At 36.1% G+C, this 12,113-nt stretch overlaps 1 protein-coding gene across 5 annotated transcripts in view; it reads right to left on the bottom strand.

Annotated features, from left to right (window-relative positions):
* ADAM23 (ADAM metallopeptidase domain 23) overlaps positions 1-12,113 on the bottom strand; it is an 82,897-nt gene that overhangs the window by 40,725 nt on the left and 30,059 nt on the right. For all 5 annotated transcript variants that reach the window (XM_074829369.1, XM_074829367.1, XM_074829368.1 and 2 more), the window contains exons 5-10: positions 11,549-11,631; positions 10,757-10,820; positions 8,583-8,655; positions 7,980-8,053; positions 6,997-7,062; positions 1,398-1,469 (exon numbers count right to left, since the gene is read on the bottom strand). In XM_074829369.1, coding sequence (XP_074685470.1) covers positions 1,398-1,469; positions 6,997-7,062; positions 7,980-8,053; positions 8,583-8,655; positions 10,757-10,820; positions 11,549-11,631 — 432 coding nt within the window. The remainder of the gene's footprint in view (positions 1-1,397; positions 1,470-6,996; positions 7,063-7,979; positions 8,054-8,582; positions 8,656-10,756; positions 10,821-11,548; positions 11,632-12,113) is intronic.

Below are 12,113 nucleotides of genomic sequence, written 5' to 3'. Positions count from 1 at the left end.
AGCAAATGGGAAGGAAGGAAAAAATGGAAGAGGGGGCAGAGAACCTGGAAGCCTCTGAAAACCATTATCGTTTTCCCAATATTAGTAAGAAATACAGCCCACTCTATGAACACACGGGAATAACAAGGCAGAAATTCCTTCTCCTTTTCATGTTTCCTTTAAAGAAAAGGCCATTAAGATGTCATTTTGCAAGATCTCTATGAGGGGACTGAATTCTACACTAGAGAGAAGCTGAATGTTTCTGTATACAGACATACAGCAAATAAAAATGGAAAAACAGAAGGAACAGTCAGAGAAAGGAAAGATAAACAACTTTTGTTAAGATGCAGAAGAAATACAAAGAAATAATGACCAGATGAGAAAGAAGTGAAGATACCACCCTTTCTTTGGGAATATCCAATATAAATTGCAGAAATATTATTTCAATTATTTATATTTTTATCTGCTCCAGTAACTTTTCTTCAGACTACTGGCATTTTCAGACCATTACACAAAATTATTCCAAAACACTTCCAGTATTTCATGTATTATAAATATAGTCACCTAAATTTTCAATATACATAATACTTTATAAGCAAGACACTAAGAACAAATACTGTACTGCTTCCTCCAAACTAAATGAACTGTTGACAGTGTTTTGCACTGAATCATATCACACAGTTCTATTGGTATTAATAATGTCACATGGAAAGGGGACTTAAGAGTCAGAATTTTACTAGCTTTGTATTCATCACTACTAGAGAATCTATTCTATTTTCACTACAAACACAGCTCTGAAATGTGTGTGCTCACTACATGTGTATCAAATAGAGAAAAAATAAAATTTTACCACAAATCTTACTTTTAGTTTATATGCTCTATGTGAAATTGTTCTAAATTTAGTCACAGATACAAGTATGGTATCTGCGTTGGTGCCACTCATTTACAATGTACTACAATGGTATTTTGTTTGGTTTTAGGCTATAAATAGATTTATAAAGGAGAATTTTTATTCACACTCTCTTTTTCTTCCAATAGATATGTGTATCCTTTGTGAACTATACTTGCAGATTCAACCACTTGTGGTTAGATTTGCTTCACAAATCTAAACTCGATTAAATCTCATTATTAAGCAGTGACAAGATACTGAAAGCTCCTTCAAGTTTGAAACCCCCCCTGCCAAGAGCAAACTCCGGCAGTGGCAAGCTTTGAGAAAAACGCCAAGGATATTTTGGTGGTTTCTTACACATTCACCCCAGGCTATTCTTCTGCAGAGGAACTGGAAATTAGTTTTAAAATATAATTTTTATAGCTTCTCTTTTTTTTTATCCTGATATCTGCTAATGTTACCTTCTTAAATACAGTACTAAACTAACAAAGTCAGTGATACAGCTTTCAGAAGAAACATTGATACTTACAGCATCTACAAGGTTTACCACAGACTTTGCAAAATTGTTTGTGTATGCATTTGAAGAACGGTGCTTTTTGAACTAAAAGGAGAAGAAAAAGTAGAACACAGTGAGAACTTAAATATTTATTACTAATTCTTTATTTTTATAGCAAGAAAGGAAAATTAATATTTTAAGAAAGTGTGAGGGAAAACTCAAAAAGCTTTTCAGATCACAGTCTATATCTCACATTCAAGAATCCCTGGAAGATAAAGGGAGCCATGTATGCTAGACAGCCTCTCACATCTATAAAAGGAGCATTTAGCCACAAGTAATACCCTAGTTAGAATCAGAGTTCAAATGTTCGATACAAAATTACAGGTAAACATGAACATAAACATGAGCTCAAAATTGAGAGAATGTTGTACCCATGGTTGTTAAAACTGTGCTTAACCTGACGAGGTAAATGTCAGGCCATACTAGCCACATTCCATGATTATAATTATGACACATGAAGAGGAAGCACTTACCACTTGTCCCATGTACAGCTCTTTGCAAAAGCATTCTTTCTCTACTCTAGTACAAGACTTTTATGACAAGTAGCATTAGTTATACCAAAAGGCAAAAAGGAAGTGGGAGTGCATAGTAAAAGTAAGTATGAGTTTGAATGTGGAAAGAGTTAAGCTGAATATCTTAAGTTTCAACTTCAATTTTTTTCCATTTCTATAGCCTTAGATGAGCTGTATTATAAGTTCTGCCTTCTAATTTCTATGTATGTGATTAAAATTGTTTCATGTCTTTCCTCATTCTGCCCACAAGTCCCCTCTGTTCCAAGTCAAATTTTCCAAAGGTGCTGCTATGGTATCTGAACATGAATCCATGACTTTCAAAAAAACCTGTAAAATTATAAACCAAAATGGCATTGCTTAATATGATTTGCAGGCAGGAAAAATAAGTCTTCAAGATTTCACAGAAAAGGAACACAAAATTGCATAGAACAAAGAAGGCAAGAAGTCTTCATTAAAAAACTCTTACTAATTTCAACTACGGGTTAAAAAGCAACAAATCTCAACACTTCATAAGCAAATGTTATCAAGTTCCATGAAAGTGTCAGCTATTCCCACTCCGAAACACAGTACCCAAAAAGAGGCGTTGAAACAAGAGGGTATGACTCTTCTCTGAGCCACTGAGTAGCTACTCTCATCAAGTAAGTTAAATGATAACTACCTTCTCAAAGTAGAATTACAAAACAGACAAATCCTGTTTTCAAGAATTATACTTGGTGCAAAGGTGAACGTAAAACTGGAAGACAGACATACATGCTTTTAAAATTAAATAATCTGTTTCTCAAATTGAAAGTCAGATGAGTGACACACCCACCCACACCATATTGTTAGATAACAAGTTTTCCATCCCTTTAAATTCCAGTTATTTTTGCACAAGCAATCTAGTTTTATATGGACAAAATGCCATAGAAATAACAAAAAGTTCATCAAACTTGTTGATGACACACATTCATCTGACTGCAGGAAGATAGATTTTTTACATAAGCAGTTATTCGCTGTTAAGTTCCACAATGCTTCAGCACATTCACAGCAGGTTTTAATACCAAAAGATCCTGCAACATAGGTTTGCAGAGACCCCCATCCCCTATAACTATTCTCAAAACAAAGCACTTTCAGCTACAGTGCTAGTAGGTGCTTAGTATGTACACTGAGAAGAGTATCCATATTATGAGACTCTGCTCCCTAGTTAACCATGATACTAGAACAAAATAATGGGGAGGGGGGAAGGGTGGCTTTTGTTGTTTGTTTTGAGCCAATCCCAAACTTTCTTATAAGTGGAAAGATATAAGTAATATGCTTTGGAAAACGTTCTGCATTTTCGTGAAAGTATTTAAATACCAAAATCAACAGCAATGTACACCATAATGTGTTTAAACACAGCTCCTAAAACAGAAACTATGCTAAGTCAGTAAAAAGTGTAACATAACAACCTAAATAAATACGTTTAGCTGTGTCTTTAGTGTTACAGGAAAGGAAAATTTTGTGAAAATACACAGTATTAACCACTTAACACCACAGTGGCCAAAGAGGTTCAAGATACTTCTTCCAACATAGAACCTTGATACAAGAGAAATATGCCCTCTACTGGTAAGCAGAAAATCTTGAAAGTACATTTAGTGAGTTCCTGGATCGGCTTTTAACTTGTAATTGTGAACACTTCCTTAAGTATGTTCATTTTACTCCTTGAAAAGAATTATTATTTGCTTCTGAGTCACTGACAACTCTGAAGCAAAAAATCTAAACTTCTAACAAATAAAGCCTTGAAAGGCTCTGAAAACAACAGTTAGTGTCTGTAACAAGTGTAGTGAACAAGATGGTTGTCCTTCAAGCATGTCTGTAATAGGAGAGGCCAGAGGAAACAGACAGACATAGAAATATTATCTCTTCATAAGGAACACCAACCACAAACCTCAAACAAGACAACAAAATGTCTGTAACTTCAGTTACTGTGCCCTACCCCTAAACAGCTAACACATGAGTGCTCTTAGAACTGAGTTTCCTACCAGGTGGCTTACAAGTGAAAACAGTTGAAGAAAATTCTGTTCTACTCTTTCCACCCATTCAAATTCCCCCCACATTGCTGAATTGACACAGATTAAGTATAGGTTATTTTTGCCCAGACTATTTCTATGATTTATTAAACAGATTACGGAAGGTTGTACTATCTGTCTATTCAGCACTGAAACAAACACAAAATACTGCATCCTGTGCTGATTCCCAGCCTCATGAGCTGGGAGACGGGGAAGGGAAGCAGAATGAGGTCATCACAATTAAAGAGGAAGTGGTCAGAGACCTGCTACACCACTTGGATGCACACAAGTCTGTGGGACTGGATGGGTTACACCCAAGGGTGCTGAAAGAGTTGGCAGATGTGCTCGCCAAGCCGCTTTCCATGATTTACCTGAAGTCATGGCTAACTGGGGAGGTCCCACTGGACTGGAGGGTAGCAAATGTAACACCCATCTACAAGAGAGGCAGAAAGGAGGATCTGGGAAACTATAGACCTGTCAGTCTGACCTCGGTACCAGGGAAGGTCATGGAGCTGATCATCTTGAATGCCATTACAAGTCATATAATGGACAACCAGGGGATCAGGCCTAGTCAGCATGGGTTTATGAAAGGCAGGTCCTGCCTGACAAACCTGATCTCCTTCTATGACAGGATGACCCAACTATTGGACGAGGGAAAGGCTGTGGATATTGTCTACCTGGATTTTCGAAAAGCACTTGACACAGTTCCCCATAGAATTCTCATAGAAAAACTGGCTTCCCATGGCCTGGATGAGCGTACGGTCTGCTGGACCAAGCACTGGCTGGATGAACGGTCCCAAAGAGTGGTGGTCAATGGAGTTAAATCCAGCTGGCGGCCGGTGACAAGTGGTGATCCTCAGGGCTCAATGCTGGGACCATTTCTGTTTAACATCTTTATTGATGATCTTGATAAGGACATACAGTGTATCATCAGTAAGTTCACAGATGACACCAAGTTAAGCGGGAGTGTCGATCTGCATGAGGATAGGGAGGCTCTACAGAGAGACTTGGACAGATTGGATCGGTGGGCCAATGTTAACAGGATGAGCTTCAACAAAGCCAAGTGGCAGGTCCTGCACTTGGGCCACAACAACCCCATGCATCACTACAGGCTTGGAGAGGTGTGGCTGGAGAGCTGTCTGGAAGAAAAGGACCTGGGGGTTTTAATTGACAAGCAACTGAACATGAGCCAAGAGTGTGCCCAGGTGGCCAAGAAAGCCAACGGCATCCTGGCTTGTATTAGAAATAGTGTGACCAGCAGAAGTAGGGAGGTGATAGTCCCCCTGCACTCTGCACTGGTGAGGCCACACCTGGAGTATTGTGTCCAGTTTTGGGCACCTCAATACGAGAGAGAGATTGAGGTGCTGGAGCGAGTGCAGAGGAGGGCAACGAAGCTGGTGAAGGACGTGGAGAATAAATCCTATGAGGAGCGATTGAAGGAGCTGGGACTGTTCAGTTTGAGGAGGAGAAGGCTGAGGGGAGACCTCATCACTCTCTACAACTACCTGAAAGGACATTGTAGAGAGGTTGGTGCTGGTCTCTTCTCACAGGTAATTAGTGATAGAACAAGAGGGAATGGCTCTAAACTGCCACAGGGGAGGTTTAGACTGGACATTGGGAAAAAATTTTTCACAGAAAGAGTGGTCAGACAGTGGAATAGGCTGCCCAGGGAAGTCGTGGAGTCACCATCCCTGGATGTGTTTAAGGGTCGTTTAGATGAGATGCTGGGGGATATGGTGTAGGGGAGAACTTTGTAGAGTAGGGCTGATGGTTGGACTCGATAATCCCAAGGGTCTTTTCCAACCTGAAAGATTCTGTGATACCTGCTATTTCTGGGTCTTGAAAATCATCCTTCCATGTTGACAAAAGAGCCCCCAACAACATAAAGCATTGGGAAAACATGCAGTAGAGTGAGAGAAGGAGCTCTTACAGAAACTTACAAGTTTATTTTCTTTGCACATAAAATAAGCAGAAACTGTTTTATCAACAGAATTTGATTTTAAAAAAGTCTTGCTCACGCAGAAGCAGTCATATTAAAAGCTGATGATCCTTATTTGCCTCTTAGTCAATGAACAGATGAGAAAGCTAAGTGAGACAAGGGCTCAGAACAAGGCACAATCAAGTTGGTTTTAGAGTAACTTGCTGTAGGTTGCAGTATATTCTTCATTACTAGAAAACTTGTAAACCTACACTGATTTTCCATAACAGATATGCTCTACTTAAAACGTAGCTATTGGACTCAAATTTGTGATGCTTTTCAAAAAGGGTCTATAAAACAGTTGTTTAAGTTTATAAACCTTATTACTCCCCAGGCTCCTCTTTCCTGATTTTTCACAAGGGTAACACAGGGACACTTTGATAGGCTTACTTGGCATCATTAGTGAAAGCAGTAACATTTAAATAACAAGTGTCACTTGGTCTGATTTTTTCCAGTCAAGACAAAAAGGAAAAAAAAAGGGGGCGCTTTTTTTTTTTAAAAAAAAAAATCAAATGACAAACACTTTCTGAGTCGAACAAACAACTTATCTTGCACTTCATTATGAATCCTGTTTTGTAAGTGTGGAAGAGCCAGGAAGAACAATCAGATAGCTTTGCCTATATGCTTTGCTGCATTAAAACTTCAGCTAGTAAAACTAAACTCAAAATAACAAGTTCCGACCTCTTTCCTTATTACTTTAAGGATAGGATGGAATTTTAGAATGTTTAGTGTGTTTGTTCTGGACATAAATGTTTTGTTGCTTTACTTTGGTGGTTATGGGCATATTAAATTATCTGTATGATACCAAAGTGTTTCAGACATATTTTGAATATATAATTGCTGTAGAAAATCTTAGGTAACATTAAGCATTATTAAGTATTATGGCCTATACTGTGTCTTACAATACAAATACTATGTAACAGCTGCTGATACTGTAATAACAGCTGCTGATAAATGAAATATTTGACCCAAAAGTACCTGCTGCAGCACAGCAATGTACATCAACCTACAAATTATAATCAAAAGGAAGATTACCACTGAATTGATATACTTACCATTTTATGGTCATTGACTATCATGAGCTCCAGATATTTCATTTCTTCAAAGATACCACGAGATACCTGATGGATTAAAGAAGTTCTCTGAGAAATCATGAAAATGTAGTTATTTTCAAAAATAACTGCAGCTGATTTAATAGGATTACCCATAAATATTACATAGTGTAAACCTGTAAAAACTGGGTCAGACGTTCAACTATGGTAAATAATCATAGCTCCAGTAACTTAGTAAGTTATGATAGACATTGGCTGAGAATCTGAGTCACATCACTGAGGATGTTTAGAGTCTATTCTTTTTGGTTCAGCACAGAAGCCACCACTGCTTCCCCCCTCTGTTATTTTCACAAAGGAAAAAAATCTCAAACACTAAAATCTCTTGGTCTACTGTACTATTCATTACAGATTTAATAAGGAAGGAAGTTACTAAAAACAGATGCGCCCTCAAAAAATACGTTGTGGATTGTGCAACTCAGTGAATAAATATAGATTAATCTTCTTTAACTGAATTATTCCCCTAACTGACAACTATGCACGTGCAGATCATGAGGACTGTCCACTTCTCTCAATAACCCCGTTCTGGGTGTCCTCATTTGGATTTTTAATTTAATCATGCTACTTAATGAGCCAAATGAAAATAAAGTCAGATATCTACAAAGTAGCAAGAATTCATTCAAAATTATTCTTTATTTTCAAGCAGACTCAAAACTTAAAATTCTAAACTCATTTTCACTACTGAACTTCCATTCAATTGATATATAGTATTGGTGTCACTTTAGAAAGATTATCCACTTTTCTCCAAATAGTCTATATTTTTAAAATAATCATCTTGTTTTATCATTTGATAATTGTATTATGTGACAATATTAAGCTACCAAAATACTTGTTTTCTAAAGCTTATGTTGTCTCAACATTAAAAAATGTGGAAATTAATGGTTTTGTTTTTATGAATGGTCTTAACTCAGGGTCACACTTCTACTCACTGCTCTCTTTCTTCTCTTTCTCCTCAGCCACTGTAGTTCAGACAGAAAGGGCCATTCAGAAGTAGATTCAGTCTCTGTACAAATTACAATTTAAGAATTTCATGGCATTATTTTAAACTACTTATGTACACTTTCCAAGCCTAAAGTAGATTAAGATCACCAAAATTAGAAGAGCTTTTGATATTGAAAAGTTCATTTTTTAAAATACACAAATGTAAAATATCTCATATGAAAACTCAAGTCATTTAGAAATCTGAAGTTAGAATTAAAGCATGCAAGGGGAGGTAAAGAGATTGCAACTTGGACTTAGAATATATGTTTTCTTCTATCTCGTGTCCTCAATAGTATTAATATTACTGATTAAATGATTTGCAGAAGAAAGCTAAATACAGGTCTTCACGGATGGAAATCTTTCAGCTGCTTTTTAACAACTCTAAATTCCATTACAATAATTGTGAAAAGTTAGGTTAGTACCTATTTTTCAAGTTTTTCTAAATAATCAGCTATTTTATATAGACTGTTAGCCTAATATTCAAATTTTTCAAATTATATATACAATTATTTCCCATGTTGAAAAACTCCTAACATAAGCAAAAAACATACCAAGGTCCTGCAACTGCTTGGAGGCTTGTGTTCCATAAGTTCTTTGGATGATATGTGGCCTGCTTTTACTTTCCTGTTAAGAAAAATATGTCACATTTTCTTCTAATTAATAATGTCAAGCAAAAAGTGAGGCACTTCCTTCAGTATGTATCACTTTTATTATTTTTCCATAAAATGCAATTTAGCATAGTACTAATCTGAAGCAATCTATTTGCAATCCTGAGCAAATCATGGAGTCTCGCTGCTTCAACACGTTTACTGGCCTATAAAACCGAAGTATCACAGATGTCTTTGAGATTACTTGAGAAAAGTCCTTTAAAAGCCTTAGTGTTAGAGAACACAGACCATTTATTCCAATAAATCAAGTTAGAGAGTATATATATAGTTGAATCTTCCTCCCACAGATCAAAAGCAACTGTTACTATTTATGACAAAATCATACCTTTCTAATTGCAGCAAAATGCAAGAAAATAATCAATACACTATCTTTAAGAGGATTATTTCACCCTGTTTTATTGGTGTATACAGCACTTAAAATGGAGAAGACTTTTAATGCATATTCTCTTTAGAAGTCTGTCATGCCCCAAATTATTGCATTTTGGTATCAGCTCTAGCAAACATCTATCTTTTCTTCCATAATACCTCCTCTGCAGAACCTGCCAAAACAAGCAATTCTTTTCAAAGGGTAGGATGCTACTGTTCTGTAACTTCCGTAAGAAATACATAACACACTGAAGGAAAATACTGCGTATTTTTGCTCTTAGGTTGGTTCGGGGTTGGGGGGGGGGGGGGGGGCAGAATTTTATATACTATCTGCTACAGTTAAGATTAAACAAGCTGAATAAACTACACACTCAAGGCTGTGTTCAAGATATTTACCTCACACAGTACAACCAAAAAAATGAGCATTCTGTAGTTGTGTTATTTTGATCTTCAGTAGTTTTGAGAAAAATATTAATCTCATCTGTTGTCTTATTACTTAGAATTCCACTTCAATCCTCAACAGAGTTGGCAGATGGTCTCTTTTATAACTAGAACTTTTGCTCTACTTCCAAGTTTTACTGAAATATCACAGAGAGAGATATCCTGGTTTCCTTTGTCCACCCAAGCAAGAAAACATCTTAGTCAAATTCTCCTCTGCTTACTATATGTATACTGTTGTATAAATATAATCTCCATGGATTTACTTTATCTGTGCTGTCAGTTTTCAGCCTTACAACCTTTGTATGTGCTCCATGAAAATGCATTACATAGGTTAACACATAGCATGTAATATTGTTCCTGAGGAGAATGAGAAATCTTTTGGGATGTAGTATTTTCCCGTGTCTCTACAGTTTAATTTACAGCCCAATAATTGACCATCCAAATGATACTGATTCCTCTGAATGTTGATCCAGTTTTTTTGAGTGTCAAGACTCAAAGATTTTGCAGATCTTTCCTTGGACTGTAAGTTCAGCTTTACAGTCATTAAAACGTACCATTTCTACAGCATTACATTATTTTTCATATACTGGTAAGTACCAGAGTGAGACAAGCTTGAGAGCTGTGATACAGCGTCTGGAATATACCCTACAGACCTTAAGAATTCTCTGTCTCAATCTCACAGAATCATTTCACTGAAAATCACTCAAATCTCTGAACCATTCAAGAGGTAGAAATCTACCTGGTTTTACTACTGTCTGTGAAATTGAGTCAGTTTTATTAACAGCTAAAATTTTAGGAACAGCTGTATTATAACACTTAACATCAAGTACAAAAATAATAACACGGTAGGTCAAGAGCAATCTGACCCAGTTATTTAGAGAAGAATGAATAAATGACGTCCAGAGATCCCTTCTACAAATTTATAAATCCTTTAGTTCAAGTACTAGAGCAAACTAATAAACGCTTTTTGACAGTCTGTAATCATCTGCTATGGAAACAGTCTTATTAGTCCACTCCCAACATCTAGATGATCAACAGTAACTCAGAGAAGAAAGATTTAAAAAAAAAGCAGATAAAAATCTTAGGTAATTCACACTTAAGACATTTCTTGCCTTAAATTCCAATTGTTTTAGAATACTTACGAAAGCATGAGAGAGGTCACTCATTTATTGATTTATTCTAATACTTTTATTTGCTATTCCTTCGCTATTCCACTCTTTCCCAAACCAAATAAATTAAAGTAAACTTACTGCACTGTGGATCAGATCCATCGGTTCTATCAAGTACAAATAAGTACTATCTTCAAACATGCCACTGGAATATGGAGAAAAATAACTGATATTTAGAATTACCTGGCAATTAATTTGACTCCAAGATATGGTTTTTGACAAGACAAAACCAAATTTAGGGCTGAAAAACTGATCAATATTAAAATAAATTCCATATATGTTCAATACTACCACATGTGGCTAAAGCTAAGAAATTTCTTTTATGAGATCAGGCACATTTTAATGAACTAACCACTGAATGTAATGGCAATGTAATGATAAAGCACCAAAAAGAGTAAAGATTTGACCTTATAAAGAGGAAGCCCTAAGGCACACATCAGGATGCAGAATATAAACAACAGCCAAGTTGCACTTAACAGTAACTAATCCTAAGGACTAACTTCTTAGATTTTTTTCTCCTTGTACAATCTAACAAAAAGATCATTTTTTCTATTGGCTGACACAATCATACATGTATACTGAACATGCAAACTGCTAAAGTACAATTCTCATTTATCCTTTAGCATAATAAATCATCTGGTGAAATATTTATTCGGACTTACCATATTCAAAGATTTCATGAGACAGCATCAAAAGACTAATCCCAATGATACTGAAAAAAACGCTAGCAGTTTGGCATAGCTGATCCTAGCATTTCAAAACATCAAAAATCTTTAGGCCTGTAGAGTTTCAGTCCCTCACATATTAAGAGATAATATTCAAGAGTAATAATTAGTTAATAGCCTTGCTTGAAAAATGTGAACGTGCACTTACTGAAGTCCATTACAAGTTGAAAGAGCAACTTTGGAATCCTTGATACCTCTGATATTTCCATGGTAGTAACAATGCTCTCCACCCTAATAATGTTTAAAAACAAACAAACAATCACCCACACACAAAATCACCCTGATTTAATGTCTGTTGCTTAAAAGCAGTCATTACTAAAGTAAATACCAATGACTAGCCCTAATGCTTATAGGGGGAAAAACTGTGCCCAGTAAATTCTAATTTATATAAGTCTTCAAGCCATAACATGGGGTATTCTTTTGTTGAAGTCACAGCATTCTTGATTTTTTTAAGTGCATTTCTTTGCTGTAAATTGATTCTGTAAAAATCTTATGTAATGCAAGTTACATGAGCACTTAACTGTTTCTTGATGCCTTCCAGGTCTGTTAAAATTACAAGTGATACAGTATTCATCAATCTCCTGGCATGTATTTGGCATAGATCTGGATTCTACTCATTTTGTCTCACTAAAAATTTATCAATTAAAATGTTACATCATTAGACTGTAGGTACTAATATCACTAATGATGAATGAGCCAGAAAGTGAATTCAG

The sequence above is a fragment of the Strix aluco genome, chromosome 6, assembly GCF_031877795.1.
Source record: "Strix aluco isolate bStrAlu1 chromosome 6, bStrAlu1.hap1, whole genome shotgun sequence".
In the NCBI taxonomy this organism is placed as follows: Eukaryota; Metazoa; Chordata; class Aves; order Strigiformes; family Strigidae; genus Strix; species Strix aluco.
Note: the sequence above shows the minus strand (reverse complement) of the source record. Positions and strands in the feature narration are given on the sequence as shown.